This window comes from Manacus candei, unplaced genomic scaffold (assembly GCF_025592945.1).
Source record: "Manacus candei isolate 608988 ecotype Guabito, Panama unplaced genomic scaffold, ASM2559294v1 h1tg000025l, whole genome shotgun sequence".
In the NCBI taxonomy this organism is placed as follows: Eukaryota; Metazoa; Chordata; class Aves; order Passeriformes; family Pipridae; genus Manacus; species Manacus candei.
This window is the reverse complement of record NW_026138073.1, coordinates 4,838,880-4,856,663: the sequence shown is the minus strand read 5'-3', so window position 1 is coordinate 4,856,663 and position 17,784 is coordinate 4,838,880. Positions and strand designations below refer to the sequence as shown.

General features: G+C 46.0%; 2 protein-coding genes across 7 annotated transcripts in view; one reads left to right on the top strand and one right to left on the bottom strand.

Annotated features, from left to right (window-relative positions):
- Window positions 1-4,187, top strand: part of MITF (melanocyte inducing transcription factor) — a 103,421-nt gene extending 99,234 nt beyond the window's left edge. For all 6 annotated transcript variants that reach the window (XM_051788905.1, XM_051788902.1, XM_051788906.1 and 3 more), the window contains one exon: window positions 196-4,187. In XM_051788905.1, coding sequence (XP_051644865.1) covers window positions 196-597 — 402 coding nt within the window. In that variant the 3' untranslated portion in view covers window positions 598-4,187. The remainder of the gene's footprint in view (window positions 1-195) is intronic.
- A 5,785-nt stretch (window positions 4,188-9,972) lies between these two features.
- Window positions 9,973-17,214, bottom strand: LOC127471519 (2-epi-5-epi-valiolone synthase-like). Its single transcript, XM_051788476.1, has 5 exons — window positions 17,045-17,214; window positions 14,064-14,697; window positions 12,232-12,465; window positions 11,324-11,576; window positions 9,973-10,638 (listed from the first exon to the last, which is right to left on the bottom strand). Exons 1-5 carry the CDS (start codon window positions 17,212-17,214, stop codon window positions 10,538-10,540), a joined length of 1,392 nt encoding a protein of 463 aa, XP_051644436.1. The 3' UTR covers window positions 9,973-10,537.
- Between the last annotated feature and the right edge of the window lie 570 nt (window positions 17,215-17,784).

Sequence of the window (17,784 nt, the reverse complement as noted above, 5' to 3'; positions counted from 1 at the left end):
CTGTGTGGGGTGGTGTTCACCCACCTCTTCATGAGACTGATGTTCAGGTGCAAATTTGCAGGGCTGGAGTGTGCAAGGTCACTATGGGAGAGGGATGTGTACAGGAGAAGAAAACTGTAAGTTGCAAGGTGAGTGTAAGATGACAGGTTTTCCTTTCAGATTTTCTTTTAATTTGTCCCTTATCATCCTTCACAGGAACTTGAGATGCAAGCTCGGGCACACGGACTGTCCCTTGTTCCATCTACAGGCCTTTGCTCCCCTGACATGGTCAACAGGGTCATCAAACAGGAGCCTGTGCTGGACAACTGCACCCAAGACATGATGCCACACCACACAGACCTGTCCTGCACCACCACCCTCGACCTCACTGACGGCACCATCACCTTCAGTGACAACCTCGGGAACGTGACTGAACCAACTGGCACGTACAGTGTTCCTGCGAAAATGGGATCCAAACTGGAAGATATCTTGATGGACGATACCCTCTCCCCCGTTGGAGTAACTGACCCACTACTTTCCTCCGTGTCTCCTGGGGCGTCGAAGACGAGTAGCAGGCGGAGCAGCGTGAGCATGGAGGACACTGATCATGCTTGTTAGCATATACTTGGCACACCTTTCATAAACTGCTTTGGTTCTTGATCAGTAGATGAAATAATTTACCTTTTGTAGAATTTTTTTGATTTTTTTTTTCCCTTGTGCTTCATCAGTGTGTGTGCGTGTGTGTACATATTATATATATAGGATTTTTTTTAGAATTTTTGTGAAGAAACTTGTATATTCTATTTTAAAACTACCAACGCCTCCAAAATATTGTACAGCATATGTACAGTATCTGTGAACTGGATTCGCCAAGAACTTTGAACTGGTCAAATCTACTCAAAGCAATAGAATTACAGATGAAGAGTCTGTTTCTACTCGGGGGGGAGGGGGCAATCGTAGGATTGTAAATGCAACCTATTTACCTGGAAACAAAATGTAAAGTTAAAGAATGTAAAGAAACCAAAAAAAAAAAAAAGTCCAATTTGTAATTGTATTAATTGAATAGTGCTGCCTTAAAGATACAGTGTCCCTCAAATGTTGGTCTTACATGACAAGTGTTTAGGGAAAATACCCACCCTATTCCACTCAGAATACAAACTAAAACCAAGTGTTAAGACATCCTGATTGTGTTGATTGTGATATAAAATGCTGTTGCTGAAACTGCAGGGAGATGTGAGTGTCTCAGAGTGTTGTTTAATTTTACTCTGAGCTGATTTGGGTTTTCCTTTTGATCACAGTTCGAGTTTTTCCTCTTAAATTTTTATTTTGTTTTGTGACACACATTGGTGGCTTTGCCAACAACAAACCAAGCAGGAGCACTGTAAGTTGGAATACACTCTTTGGACAAAAAAAAAAAAAAGGCATTTTATCAGCTGGGCACATTATGTTGTACATATCTAATTGGCTTTATTTTATTTTTTAAATTGCATTGTACAGTTTCTTTTGATTTGCATGGATTCCTTAGTTATCCTCAACTTTTTGTTTTAAATTTATTTGTATTTCATTTGTAAGATTTTTGCCTCTTAATATTGCAACGATTTTTTGACATTTTTAAAACTCATTGAAAGTTTTCTGCGTTCTTTGTAAACACTTGAAAGGAAGCTTTTATGCAGGGTTCTGTGTTTTCAGAGAGATTTCAAGAATATTTTGTATATTACAGTCTCACTTTGAAAATGTTTTTAAACGCATTTAAGGTAGAGTAAAAATTTAGATTAGGTAATAAAACAACTCTGTAGAGAAACTGAACTTACATATTTATTTTTAGTGATACTGAAAAAAAAAGTAGTAATATGCTTGGAAACATAACTATGTAGTTAATATACCCGTTAGAGCAATTTGTGTTCTATTTCAGCACTGGGGCTGACATAAGAAAAAAAAAACAACAAAAAAAAAAAGAGTAAATTACTGTATCTGCAAATAACTGTTACTTGATAACAATGTTATTAATTTTTAACATGCAACCATGTTGTAAAAGTAGTTCGGTGCATTATCTACTCAAGTGTAGTCCTATGCAATAACGGTAGTTTTCCTTGTATTATATCCAGCCTAGGTGTTTCACGGAGGTGACGTGCGGTGTTCCGAGCTAGACGGAGGGAGTGGATTTCTCCATGGCAGCCTACAGCTGACTCGCAGGCGTAGCTCGTTCAGAATGAAGTGCCTTAAACTCTAGTTGTAGTCTTCCTCGACTAGCACTGACTGAAGTGTGGCATAGGAGAGAGCTTTAGGGTGGTGGTTTGTAGGACGTTGAGGTGTAGCATGGTGCCTATGTGTAGAAAACAAGAGCTTCCCGTTCTCCTTTGTGCTACACTGGAAATTCCGTGGGATGAGTGCGACGGTGAGTGACTTGAGTGCCAGTTTGGGAGGTGTTCCAAGGAAACCTGGGGCTCGGCAGTTAGTGCTCAGAAACCAAATGTGAATTGGGTGGTGATGGGGCAGCTGGGGACGACGGTGTCAGGAGTCCAACCCAAAAGCTTCTCCATGGGAGAGTTCCTGGTGTCCCTGCCGGGCACCACTGCTCTCGGTGTGGATGGCGGGGACACAGCTGCGGTTACGGTACTCCGGGGTCTGTGTGTTGCTCTTTCTGTGGCTGTGCTGGTTGTGTCCAGCCCTCTCCCTTCCTGCTTGAGCCACCAGCTATGTGTTAGCGTTGATGCAACCACCGGGTTGTGGCTTCTTTCTTTCCTTTGTAGTTTTTGAAGGAGGAGCTGGAGTTAGATTGTAATGATGCCTCTCCCGCCCCCTTCCCCCCCAGCCCCAGACAGCTTTTGGGAATGTGTCTTTCCTAGGGTAGAGAAGCTCTGGCCCAGACAGGACCCAGGAGCCTGCAGGATGCACTGTGGCCACCATGGTCCTCGGGCAGGGAAATGCTCCCAGTCCCTGCAAGGCAGCTGTGCCATAGTCAGCTCTGAGTCGAGTATGGGGGTACAGGCTTCTGGTGCTGCTGTTTGGTTAGGGTGACAGGTGAGAAAATCAGGGCTGTAAAAAATGCTTGTAGCTGTAACACAGACCTGTGTTACCCTCCCCCATGAAAATGGGACAGCTCTGCAGCATTGGTACAACAAATCAGGGTGTGCACGCTGGAGTGTAGTAACTGAGAACCACTGAGTATACTGAATAAGGATTTTGGTTTGGTGCCTGTGCTGGACATTCAGAAATTCAAGTCTAGACTGTGGTATATTAATATTTTTCGAGTTTATGTGAAACCACTGGTACTCATTGACAGCCATGACTTCTAATTCTTAGCTGTGTCTGTGTGGAGGTGAGTTAGGATTCAAGGCAAACCATTACATCAAGATCTGGATTCCTGGATAGAAGTGGCTGTGGCTACAGCAGCTCTGTTGTGTGCTCCCTGTACCTTGTGTTGTTCTGGGGTAACATACAACTCTGCTGTGCCCTGCTCACTCTTCACCCTGTGTTTCCTTAGGCCACAGCCCTGCTCTGAATGGTGACACTGCAGTGGGGACACCTTCTAGGAGACACAGACCCCCAGGTGGGTGCTAATGGGAGGTCCCTTTGCCCTCTTGGGCATCATAGACCGTATGGCTGTGAGGTTTTGCAGGGCATCGGTGGCAGAGGACAGAGACAGCGATTACAGGCAGGGTTTGGCATGGACTGGGTGGAGTGAGATGGACAGAAGTTGTTGCCCTCTCTGGGGACGGTGACTCGTGTGACGCTGGGCAGCGACGACTTCCCTGAGCAGGTGGGTGGGGAACGACCAATTCTCACTTTGCCAAACCCGTGCAACAGGCAGGGACATGCAGAGTACCATGAAGTTCTTCCTTACTGCTTTTGGCCTATAAAGCAATATTTAACTCTTACAACCTGTAAAGCAAAAAGAAGGTACATGAGGAAAGCACAAAGCACAAAATAATGCACTTACATTTATGTTGTTTGACATAAAATGCACTGGGGGGGAAGCTGATGTTGATAATAGTATGAATACCTATATTTCTTGAAAAAGTGACATTAATTACTGCCTCTTGCTATGATGCTTGGTACTGTAATGTTGATATTCATCTGCTGTTGACTGCAGCAATAATTTGTGTATGGTCCATAGCACTGTAAATTATGGATCAATTATTAATGTATCCAATGAAATAATTTGAACTGTTGTTCTTGATAGATGGATTAAAGCATTTGGTTTTTCACATATGTCTGTGTAAGTCACTCGTTTTCCATGTGGGTGGATCTTGTTCTCCTGTGTATTTGAAGTCCCTGCAGTGCTCCTGTGTCTGATGGATGTGTCCACGTCCCTGACCTGGTGTTGGTTGGCATCCCTGGTTGCACCAGAACTGTCCAGTTGTGTTTGTATGGTGGTAGCACGGGAGGATGGAGCTACAGATCAGACCCCACTTGGGCTTTGCAAACACACACCAAGGTGGAGAGACCTGGTGCAGCGTAAGGAGTAAAACAAGTGAGTGTGGTAAAATGTCATTGCCTCTCCCCACTCATGGGCTCCTGCCATTTGCCTGACTCCCTCCCTGCTCTGTGGGCATCTGCCAAAACCACCCCTGGCAGCACTGCCCTTTGCTGCTCACCAGCACCCTGTGCCAGGCGTGGGCTCAGTGAGGCCCCTTTGCCCTGCTGTCACTCCTACAAGGTCACCCACCCCCAGCTGTCCTATGCAGGAGCCCCTCACCACCTTCTCCAGCTGACCTGTGCATGGGATCCCCATCCTCCCTGCGCTCGTGCCCAGGTTCCTCCTCCCAGACCTGCACTCACCCACCATGCAAACAGCTGCTCCTGGGTTGTGCTGGGAGCTGCAGCTTGTGGTGATGAGGAACCAGCTGGAGTCTTACTGTGTCTTGCTATCTTCATTATTTCTCCCTGTCTCTGTTGCTTTCATCCCTTCTGGTCTTGTTCTTTGACAGGCTGTCGCTTCCTGTGCTCACAGCATTGAGTCCCTGTGTCTCTGTGGTCCTTGCTGCAGCAGCAGTGGAGGTTCATGAGTGTTATCTCATGGGTTTGAGCCCTGAATGCAAACAGAAGTTTGAATTTGGCCTGTGTCTTGAAAGTCTGATACCTATTAGGAGTAGAAAATACCTAATTCAGTTGAAATTAAAAATTACTGTCTCAATTTAAAAAACAACCCAACAAAAAATGCAGACTTTGCTAGGACTACAGCTGAAAAGACTGGCTCCCTCTTTGTAGAAGATACTTAAGTAGAAGCTTGTATTTCCAGTAGGTTTTGTAATGTAAGTTCTTTAGAAATTCAACATACTATTAGATTGTGCCATTGTAATACTGCAGTAGGAAATATATATCAGCAGTCTGGGTTATAATTTCTAATTTAAGTTTGAGTTCTTGGATGTATTTTGGCTTGCCTTTGGTGGTCAGTTTGGAGTGAATTTCTTGCTTTGGGTGGGAGCACCTCGAGGTTTTGGCTGGGTTGCAGAACCCAGGAGGAGTAGGAAGAATACCTGTCGTGGGATTAGTGGCTGTAGGCAATAGCTCAGTGTACCAGCAAAGGAGTGGTGGCAGCTCTGCTTAGAAACCTTTTAGCTCCTTTGGACAAACCTGAAAAATTCTTTGCAGGGTAAGAAAGTGGATATTAAAAGTATATCCACCTATGTCTGGTGGGGTCTGGTTTGCTGGAAAGCCCTGTGGCTGGGCTGTGGGGTGGGGCAGGGCTTGGCTGTTTGTGGTGGCACAGCAGGATGCTGCCACTGGGTCACCTCCTCCTGCTTTCCTTCTGAGGAGACCTGGGAGCCTGACAGCTCCCAGTGCCAGGAGGGAGATGGTGGTTGCCCTGTCGCAGTGGCTTCAGCAGTGCTGCTCCTTTTGCTCTCTCATCTGGGGGTGGTCCCAGCACTGAATGATGCTATACCCTGTTGCACCAGCTCCTTTGAAATGCACTTGTTTAAAATTGCAGGGTAATGGCTTGAAAAAGTGTCCCTGACTTGTTAAAATCAATGAGGCTAAACAGGATGCTGCCTTAGAGGTTAAATGCGTGTGCACTGACCATCACCCTTGTCTTTGCCTGTGACCACAGTACACACTTCGTAGAAACTGCTGCATTTTTAACTCAGTTTTTGGGAGCTGTGTGTCATGTGCCGAGGTTCACGTCTCTGCTGAGGCCTGAAGCTGCAGTTTCATCCTGTTCACAACTTTTTCACCTAGACTGCAAAGGAGCGAGAAGGCTTCTCTGAAGTCCATCTGTGCTGAGCACAGATGGATTCCCTGGAGAGAGAACAGCTCTCAGTGCCTCATGCTCCTGCTGGTTTATCCCACCCCGGCACTTTCTGGAGCTGGGCTTCCTGAGGCTGAAGCCCTGTTGTGCCCTGGTATCATAAAGGGTTCCTTTGACAGACCTGTGCATTAGTGCTGTCCAAGAGCTGTGTGAGGCAAGGAGAGGCTGCTGCATTCAGCAGGAAGGGCCAGGGCATGCAAAGCATCTAAATATTGATTGTTCTTTAATGTATTTATAAAAGTCACCATGAGGGTGATGCACACAGCTACATACTGTCAGTACTGTCTCAAAGCAGGGTTTGGTGGATGGGGCACACAGCTCTGGGGACTCTGGTCTTGCTCAAACACTTTGCCTGCTCTCGTGCTGTTCAGCAGTGCCTCTCCAGAACTCCATGCTCCCCCTGGCTTTCCTCCTCTCCACCTGTGATAGCAGCAAGTTAGACATTAATTAAAAGAGTGGGGAACAGCACACTCTTGTGGGGCTGTGGCTTTTCCAGCTGCCTGGAATGAGGACAAGCTTCTCTCGGTGGGCACAGATGTGCCACCGTGAGGATTTCAGCGGCATCTCCCTGTGTTGCTGCCTTTGCTCCACCCCAGCAGCTCCATCCTGGCAGAGGCCGGCAAACCCCCCTTGCTCTAAGGCGAATTGTGATTTAATTATGTCATTTGCAAATCGTTGTCTCTGAATGCAGAACATAATTCGTAGGCTGGTGGGTCCCTGCAAGTGATGGGCTCCAGACAAGCAGGCACAGAGGACTTGAGCATGTGTTGAGTTGTCACTGTTATGATCAGCACTGTTTCTTTAGCCACTTTAAATACATTTAGTCAAAATCTTTTACTATCTTCAAAATCACTGGTCTGATTCTCATTTTACACGGGGTACATTGAATGCTACCATTCACTGGGCATGAGTAATAACTGTATAGATACTCCTTTTCCAGTCCCAGAACCACAGAATTGTAGACTGGTTTGGACTGGAAGGGCCCTTAATTAATCTTTGTCTTCTTTTTTCCCTGCTGAAAAGCAGTTTATAGAGCAGGTTGTTGCAAAAGAAATTACTTCAGAACATGTAAATAATAAAATAACTTCTTGTTCTCTGACCACTACAGTAATTTTGTTCTAACAAATCCACGAAGAACTTGCACTGCTGAGGACCCAGCTGGATCCTACAAGCTTTCCACTTTTCTTTTTAGAGTCATGCATCATAAGAGAATAAGCAGAGATTTTTTAGGTCTAATATAATAATTCTACTTGGAAAAGCAGGAACTAAATCAAAGCTGAATAAATGGAAAAGAATTAAATTCATGCTAGACATTAAAAAAAATGCACCTCAAACAATGAGGGGTATTTTTAAAAGTCACTGTTTTATTAATAATACTTTCCACCCCTTTCCCTTGATCTTTTGATGACAAGCCTGACAGAGGCACTTTTTATCAGACACTGAAGCAATTTTGCTGCTGTCATGTGCCTTTCTTGATACACACGTATTAGTCACGCAGCCGTTTTATGTTCTTTAGCATATTTTAGTATATAATTAAAAATGTGGCTGTCTGCTACCAAGCAACCAAGCACATCAGGGGCTGATTGTGTTCTGTCACCCACAGCAGAAGGGAGGGCAAAAAATAATAATAATCATGTGTTCATTTTCCAGTCTTAATTGCGCTCCAGCTCCTTGGATATGTTGTTACAGACACGCCGGCTTCTGGAGACAGAGGCAAAGCCGATGGCTGGCAGGTGGTAGCACATCAGTCCTAGATGGTGGGCTTTTAATATGTGTGTATGGTTTTGTGACTCTTCTTAGTTCAGTTCGCCTGGACCCTGCTAAGCTGCACCTTGGCTTTCCATGGAACTGGAGAGCTAAATGCTTTTGGGCTCCTGAGAGTCTCTCCCTGGACATTTAAAATAGGAAACTGAAGTTGGATGTTTGTCTTGCACCTCCTCCATGGAGGTAGATGGGAGTAGGACTACTGCACTGAAGGACAATGACTGTTGGGCAGACAATAATCTTGTGCTTCATTCATTTCTAGATTATCTGATGTGAAAAATGGCCCACCCAGATGCTTGAGAGGAGGTAAACTACTTGAAGTGTGCTCAGGTGATCACTGTAAGCTCAACATCACATCCTCTCTTGTAGGTACCTTGCCCCTCAGACTGCCCTCCTTGGGGTTCTCTCAGGCTCCTAAAAATTTTGGGTCACAGAATCACAGAATGTTTCAGGTTGGAAGATACCACAGGAGGTCATCTGGTCCAACCTCCCTGCTCAAGCAGGGTCATCCTAGAGCACATGGCACAGGACTGCATCCAGATGGTTCTGGAATATCCCCAGTGAGGAAACTGCACACCCTCTCTGGTCTCTGTTCCAGCGCTCGGTCACTGCACAGGGAAGAAGTTCTTCCTCGTGTTCAGGTGGAACTTCCTGTGCATCAGTTTCTGCCCGTTGCCTCTTGTCCTATTGCTTTGCACCACGCAGCAGAGCCTGGTCAATCCTCTTGACACCCTCCCTTCAGATATTTATGTACATGGGTGCTCCCTGTCTCCTGTTGCACTGTCCCTGTCCGTTCCAGCCAAGGCTGGCAGTGCCGGAGGATCCCTGCGAGTGGCAGCGATGCTCTCCCGACTGCAGGACCCGGCTGAATGAACCTTTGTTTGATGGTCTGGAAAAAGGACACAAGTTCACTGATATCCTCAGCCCCAGGCTTATTTAACTTGGGGGATTATGGGGTTATTTCTATGGGAAGTTGTGGCTCTAAGGATGTGCTCTAAAAGCTGCATGCTCCTTGGTAAAATGGTACCATCTGTGTGAAACCCTGTCCTGAACCTGGAGAGATGCACTGATCTGGAAAAGGGCTGAGGAGGGCTTTTGGTGTATTTTTAGGCACATCTTCTGCAGACTCAAGTGCAAAAAGGAATTTATTATGTCAGCTCTATGCCTCACTTCTCCAGTCTCTTTCTGTCTCTCAAGCATGTGCAAATGTACCCAAGTACACGCTGCAATCATTATTCCAAAAGTTTTTAAATTTTAGTAGCTTTTATTACTTTAGCAAAACAGAAGTCAGCACATCAGCACAAACTGGTGTGGGAAAAAAACACCAGCGGGGAAAAAACAAATAATGCTGTAAATAATTCAAAGGCTGTTTGTTCGTTGCAATTCCTTTGATTGGACCTCCAGGGAGAAGGATGGCATTGCCTTTATTTTTTTCACCATCAGCATCCAATATATAATCTGCTCTGAGTCTGCCAGGATCTTGAGACGTGACACTGAGGCTGCTTGAAGATGATAAACTTGCCTGGACTTCTCTAATTTCTCTTGGTTTTCCCCAGCTGGCCTTAATCTAATCAGAAAGGGCTGTGATGGGGAAGGAGCCCCAGACAAACAGGTACAAGGAGAACTGTGGCAGATGTGGGGACACTTGGTGGTTCTGAAATACAGCCAGGAGCCCAACTTTGTTCATAGGCAAAACTGCTGCAAATTGTGCCCTATTTGTCAGTCCAGGGGCTTGCAGGGGTTGCACAGTGAGACCACTGCATACGTTTGGGCAGCAAGAGGGGCCTTGCCAGCACGTCCTCAGTATCTGAGAGTCCCAAGACATAGAACTGCCATGCTGTCAAGATACAGCTCCCATTGTGGTTCACAGCAGCAGTATGCACTGATCCGTGGCTAGTGATGGTGCCTGTAATCAGAGTGTGTCGTACAAAGTCTGGCAGATGAGTTTCTTTTTTTGCCGGTTTGAACGAGCTGAGAAAACAGGAAGAACACCAGAAAGAAAAGAATAATGCCAAAACCAGTGGAGATAATATGATCTATATTTTCTATGAAGGAGATAATTTTGCAGAACATGGAGATTTTGCATGGTGTCATGCCATGGTCTGTGAGCCAGCTATACCCTTGCCATGGCTGTGAGTCAGCTACACCTACCCCCATCAGGGGTCCAAGCACAAGCAAGGGTAGGATACCACTGGGAAGGGCCTTGGCAGCCCCCAGCTTGGATTAACCAAATGAATGAATAATCCTGCTCACATTCCCCAAGAGGAGACAGCTTGCTATGAACTACACTACAGGCACTTGGTGGTTTCACTTGTGAGTGTTCACTTCTTGAGCATTGATAGATTCCCTTTCAAACAAAGCAATTGAAAAAGGTAAATGGGGTTAGATGCCAAGATTCTTCTTGTTCCATGCTCTGGGGTGTATGCAGTTTCACAGGTGCTTCTCTGTTTATGTTTAAAATTCAGTTCTGCTCACTAATTTACAGTGGCAAACAAGTGTGGGCAAACAGGTGTGGGGCAGGACATCAGCTTGGGCTCGCAGCAATCAGAGAGCAGCCGGCTCTTCCTCCAGCACCGTCCTGCAGTCCCTGACCCACAGCTTGTATGCTTTCTCCAGGGTCTCTTCACTGGTGTCATTGAATATCTCTGGAAAATAAGAGTTGTAGTTAACAGGATATCCAGAGGAGCTTTTCCTGCCTGCACACACTGACTGAGGGGGACAGTCACTCCTCCAAACAGTTTGTGAGAGTCTGTTGTCTTATGGATGCATAGAGACTGAGCTTCATGGAAGTAGTCTGGATGGATATTGATGCCAGAGTTCAAAATATGGTCCCTTGAGTTGCTTCTGTATTAGGGATTGGTTGGTTTTTATCTTTAAATCTTGTAAGTAATAATATTTCATCCCAGATACTGAACAGATACTATTTAGTTTTCAACTATTAGTTCTAGGCACAGTATTACACTAAATTCCTTTTGCCAAGGACTATTTAACTAATCTTTTCAAGTACAGCAAAAGGAATTTTTTTCCTTTTTGACCTTGCTTTGTCTGCCAGAACACTTTGTTTACCTGTTGGTTTGCAAACACCTTTGCAAGGTGAATTGGTTAATTATAGTACGGTTAATTAGGCCTCAGTCCTTAATGGAGTTCTGGTGGTTACACATGAGATGGATCCCATCTCGCAGTGGCTTTATCAAGATGTGAACAAAAGCACCAGAAAACCCAGAAATGCACAGCTGCAAACCACAAGGCACGTTTTCCAGCACGCCCCTGTGCTGGGATGTCCCCCAGATTCCCACTCTGGAGGCTCCCTGGTGTCCCTCATCGCCGTACCTGCTACGCCGAGGCCGGTGGGCAGAGGCATCCGGGGCTGTCCCCCGCTGTGCTTCAGGCGCTCCCTCAGGGCTGTCTTGATGAGGGCCCAGCTGCAGCCGCTGTGCCAGACCGGCAGCTCCAGGCCCCTCATGCACTGGAGGATCTGCTCCCTCTCCTCGGCGGCGATGAGCCCCCGCGCGTGGGCCACGTACGTCATGAATGCCATGTCGACGTTCACAGCCTCCCCGTGCATCAGCGACGGCAAAACCCTCTGGAACACAGCAAAGGTGGGTGGCAGAAAAAAAGGGTTTGGGCTGGCAAAGAGGAAATAAGTAGGTTTTTTTTCTAAAATTGCACCTGAAAATTGACACTTGACTCGCTGCACTTGCTGGTTGTTGGCATCTTGTGGTTTGCGGGTTGCGAGGGTGATCTGTTTTACATGTGACTAATTACATCTAAAATCTCCCATAGAGATCCAGGATTTAATTCTACTTCCACCTAAATCGCTGATAGAGCACCACAGGATGGAGGGAAGAGCTCTGAATCTTGTCTCTGAATAAGTCATCCCCCTCATTCCTCAGTGGCAATTTCTCCCCGGTAATACGGACTATGGTCTCTATGCCTTTGTGCTGTTACAGCTCATGTTGGTGATTTCTTGTAGCTTCACTGAAATCTGGTCATCTCTGTGCTCCAGTAAATTCCCAGTAAGAAGTAACAACAGGCCTGAGGGCTGAATAGGAAACATGGTGGAGGTGTGGGGAAAACAGCCTGTCCAACAAGACCAGGCTGCTGCGTTGGCTGATCTGGGGTAATGTGCAAATCTGGAGTTTAGCTCAGCTCCTTTTCGCAGAGTTTTCATGCTGCCAATTGAATTTTTTAATTTTTTTTTATTTAAAATGGATGTTGTAATATAGTCTTTCACTCACCATTTCCAGCTCTGGACTTATAACGTGACCAAAATCAACCAGTCTGTCCAGGTCATCCTCCCAGAGGTTGGGAGCCAGCTCCTCCAACATGGTTTCAATGGCAATCCTGGTGGTCTGCAGTGCAGCATCCCCGTGGTCAGCAAAGCTGCTGCAGGACTGGAACTTGGTGTCCAGAAGGTATTTTCCATGGGTCTTGAGCAGGTCAAACAGCCCTTTGTGTTTCATAAGGGCCATCTAGGACAAAGAACAGAAGAGGTAATTAAGGACAATTATCTGATGTGCTGTTGGAAACGTGAGTGTTTCGGTAGATTAGACTGTAATATCATGTTATACACTAGCAAAGAAACACCCGCACACCTGGTACACAAAGTTCTGCCTCTGCAACCTGAAAAAATGTTTCTGCAGACACAGTTCCTGGTTAACTTGGCTGTGTTTGGTGTGTCCACCAGGCCTCTAGGGAACGTGACCTGGTGGTGTTGCACATGTTGTCTGTCAGCTGTGGTGAGTGAAGCTGGGTGCAAGAGGCAGCGTGGAAATGCCCAGTGGGACTCTGGCAAAATGCCAGAGATTATGGGAGAACTGGCGTGCAAGTTCCCTTGTTACTGGGCAGTTCTGCCCGTGCTGGGAGTTTGCTACGTGCTCCCACATCCCAGCAGATGGTTTGGAACAAGCTTTGGTTATTTGTGTGCTTGGAAGGAAACTAGAGACTAGATGGTGGCCACCCCCAGGACAACTCACATCTAATCCTTGGGGTTGCTTTTCAGGCAAGGGAAGGTGGGAAAGCACTGCAATATAGAGCATATGAGGGTTTAGAAGTGAATTACTGGTTAGAAGTACATATTTTTCCTGCCCCAGATTCGGGCATTAGCCCCCTCCTGCAGTGGGGAATGGTGACCTGCAGGTTTCCCAGTGCCTACCAGAAACCTTCAGATATCCTCGGGACTTCCCACTGTGCAAGTACTGAAAAATGCTGATGATGAACTCATCTCTAATACACTTTAATAGCTTGAACTCTGCTTTATCAAAAGTTTCCAAAGCTCTCCAGGCATAAAGCCATTTACTGTGCACTTTCCAGGTAATTTTAGGAGTAGAATTTGCCTCACAGGAGATTGATTGACCACACTTGACATACCCGGTGAGGTAGGTGCAAATGATCTTGCAGATTATTAATCCCCAGTATAATGAGCCTCAGATTCTCTGCCAAGAGTTCATTATAGAGTGCTATGGATCAGACTCAACAGGAAGATATTCCTGTGTCTACACCTGGCCGTGAGTTTTGGAGTGTACTCTGCAGGGTTAGCAGTAGACATTGTGCGTGAGGGGTGTTCCAACAAGTTTAGCAGCTGTAAAAAATATAAATGTATAAACTCAATGAGAATTAAAAGTCACTGTGCAGCCTTGATGGCCCACCTTGTTTTCTCTAAGGTTGTTTATACAACACCATGGATGCTGCTGGACATTTTACCAGCATTTCAATACTTAAAAGGGGCTTATAAGAAAGATGGGGACAGACTTTTTAGTAGGGCTTGTTGTGATAGAACAAGGGGTGATGGTTTAAACTAAAAGAGGGTAGGTTCAGACTAGATATAAGGGAGAATTTTTTCATAATGAATGTAGTCAAGCGCTAGAACAGGTTTCCCAGAGAAATGGTAGATGCCCCATCCCTGGAAATATTCAAGGACATGCTGAATGGGGCTTTGAGCAACCTGATCTAATGGAAGGAGTCCCTGCTCATTGTAGGGGGATTGGACTTGATGACCTTTAAAGGCCCCTTCCACCCCAAACCTTTCTATGATTTCAGTTTTGAAAACTGCACTTGCAAGAGCTCATACCTTTAAGATTTCCCCGAGGCCGTTGGAGATGTGCCGCCGGGGAATGCTCTGGATGAAGGATCTATCCAGGAAACTGGCTACCGGGGGGGTGTAGCCCCCGAGCTTGTTCTTACACTGCAGGAAATTCACCCCGGTCTTCGCCCCCACGCTGGCATCAACGTAGGAGAGGAGGGTTGTTGGGACCCGAATGTAGGGGGTGCGTCGTCGGTAGAGCGACGCGGCGAGTCCCACGATGTCCAGGCAGACGCCCCCTCCGATGGCGATGATGGGCTCCGTTCGCCTGTCGATGCTGAAGTCTTGGACTTCTTGCAGGATGTTCAAGACCAGGTCCATGGATTTTGTTTCTTCGGTGGTGGGCAGGGCGAGGATTTTGTGCTGAACGTTGTTCTCTTCAAAGTATTCTCTGACTTTGGAGCCATAAAGTTTGTCAACGACTTCGTCTATGACGACAAAGCGCCTCGGTTTCCTCTTGCTGGTGGTGGCGAGCTCTAGTTGCTGGGGGTCGGTGATGTGACCCCAGAGTAGAGTAGTGTTAGAGGGATCCAGAATATTGTATGTTTCTACCACCTTGTAGCAAAAATAGATGGGAGCTTCAATTGTCCAGGAAATCCCGCATTCGGAGATGCACTCACCTCTGGCAAGGGGCAGAAAACAAGGTTTGAAATCATTCTATTTTATCCTTTGCATGTCTGAACTAGTTTAAGGATGTAGCTGGGAGGTGAGGAATGTGGAGTCTCCTGCCCATGCACTGCTGAAGCGTGGGGCTCTGAGGGTGGGACACCCTTCTGGGTTTCAGGGCTCAGCAGCTTTAGTGCTGGAGAAGCTCTTCCATGTCTTAGTGAACAGTCAAATGGCTGAATTCCTACAGGGCATTGGAAAGGTGCAGAGCAAGAAGGGCTGGAGCATGTTTTCTATGCTGGAAGTTGAAAACCCCATAAAAAACACCCAGCTCAATCATTTTAGCTTCCAAAAAGGGAATGGGGAAGAGAAGAGGTGGCCAAAATTTTCCGTAGTTTTTATGGAGGAAGCGTCCTCTGATAGTATATCTAGGTGACAGGAGTTGATTCCTTCCTATCCATCTACACACAGCCACACACCTCCTTACAAATCTGTGTTTCTAAAATGCTCCAGTTGAACCAGTGGATCTCTACCTCGAAACAGGTATGATAGAAATAGGAAGTGCTCCCAGAGAGGGAAAGAAAATTATTTGAGGGTTGTGAAACTTTTCCATACTGGAGTTTTCAAGATAAATAAAAGGCAGCATGCAACATCTATCTAAACCAGTGAAGAACAGAGCCCTACAATCCAGTTATTCCTTCTGTGGGACGGGGGAGGCAGGGGAAAAACAAGTTGTGAATCAGGAAAGGAAGTTAAAAAAAAGGGAGAAGGAAACAGCAAAATGTATTTTATACAAGACCATTTCTTAAGCTGCAGTTGGGTAAAAATGAAAGTTTCTGTGAGCCTTTGTTTTGTTTTTGAGTGAGCAGCTGGCTCAGATAATCAGATTTCCCTACATGTCCAATTTCTTTTCACGTGCCTGAACATTCACTTATATTTCTAAATAGGTGCCTCTCTGCTTTCTTTACTAATTGTCTCTAAATCTATCCTTAACCTTTATAGGTGTTAAAGAAAACCAGTGAGGATTTACACCTTCCAGAAAATCTCTTCTGGGCTTTTAAAATGCAGTATTACAAAAAGCATCATCATGTACATTTTAATGCACCAAATGTCTACCTTATAGCTGTACCTCAACTGCACGTGCATCCATCTCTGGTGTGTGATCCTTCTAAGAGTCAGGATGGTTTGGAATGTTAGTTGGTGGAGTCAGCTTTGGGTGCTGGATGGCACAACCAGTACCCATTGCAACCCCTCTGCTGGGTGAAAATCACAGTGAATTTGAGGCTGAACATTCCCTTGTTGGAGTATATGTCAGCTGAGATTTTTTCTGGGTGTTCTTAGGCCCTAGGTTCATCCTGCTATTGTCTGAGCTCCAGCAGACTGCTTTTGGGTCTGCTAAAGTCCTGCTCAATCTGCTGCAGCTCTGCCTGAGTGATGGTCGCATGTGGTCGCTGCCCACTGCCAGCACTGGTAAAGGTTCCTCTGACCTCACTGAGAAAGGGGTTAGACTTGTGCCATTAAAATCCGAGCATGACAAATGCTAGAAAACTTCTGATATGCAAAGCAGGATTGTATTAAGAAATATCTGCATCACAAATGGGGGTCCATGTGCTCATGAAAAGGAGTATTCTGTAATTAAAGGATAATTAACTGGAGAGATGTAATACCAGCAAAGAGCTGTATGTATCCCTGGGGGAAATTTATCTCTCTGCTCTGTCTGAAGCAGCATTAGGTGACTTCTGCAGTTTGAGGGATGTGTTAAGGGTTTTCCTCCTGTCAGGGGCTGTTTATTTTTTCCACCTACCCATTTCATTTATCTTCAACCACCTCTATAAACTCGTCTATCTCCCATGCCTGCGCATCAGCTTTTGCACACATAGATTTCAGGTACACAGGTGGCAATAAAAAGCCCAAGTGCAGCATGCAAAAGTCCCTGCATAAGCTTTTCAGAAGTTTGAAGAAACTTCCCATCTACAAAAATGAAGGGTGTTGAAAAAATTCCCTCTGCAACATGGCCAAGTTTTGCCAAGGAGAACAGCCAACTACCTGTACTGCCACACTGCAGATGTTCTGAGGGCCACATTCACAGGGTCATACACGTAGGGGGGGTTGGATGGGGCTCTGAGCAACCTGGTCTAGTGGAAGGTGTCCCTACTCATGGCAGGGGGGTTAAACTCAATGACCTTTAAAGGTCCTTTCCAACCTGAACTATTCTGTAATTCTGGAACAGTGAGTTTAAGCCGCAACGGTGCACAAGATGGTTTTTCCATCTGAAATACATCCCACCGGGAAGACCACCAAGTTTGGCCAGCCAGAGCCATCCAGCGCAGTCGCCAGCGAACAACATGGGCTCCTATACTTACATTTTTGCCTCAGAGAGAGTGATCTTGTCCTCACCATTGGAAAAGGCTTCTCCTTTCTTGATGCGGCACCACGTGCTCTTGACTCGCACCAGCTGGAAGTCTGTCTGCCGGGGCTCCTGGGCCATGGTGGCTGGGACTGCTGGAGCACAGGCCTCCTCCGACACCGGCATGCCTCCAGAGGGTAAAATCTCCCTGTTCAGGGTTCTCCCATCACTAGGTGCCTCTGAGGTGCTTTTTAAAGGCTCCAGGTGACCAGGCATTGGAAGGGGAGGTCTTGTCTCCACGGGAGAGACTAATTACAAAACTGAGATTATCTAATCTGGGATGCATGTGAGAGGTGGCAGGAATGTTTGAAGACACGTGAGAGTACCAGGATGGGGTTGTGTAATCAGCTGGTTTTATAATGCTTAAGATGTACAATAGGAGTGCATATATTAGCTTCCAACATGATGCCCTACAGCAAATTTAAAGTTATGAAAGGCAGTTTGTGCGATTCTCCACATCATTCAGGAACGTCCTTTGCTGAGCAGAGCCTCTGATCTGGCTGCAGCTCTAAGCTGCTCTTATGGGGTGAGACAGGAGCAGATACCAGCTGGGGTATCTGGGGATTGATATCATCTGGTTAAACCTCTTTTGAGCTCACATTCCTGGGATTCTCTTGAATTGAGGAACAAAATGATATATACACATTTTAGCCTTTATGGTAGGTTGAAAAAAATGATCAGAGAGAATTTATCTCC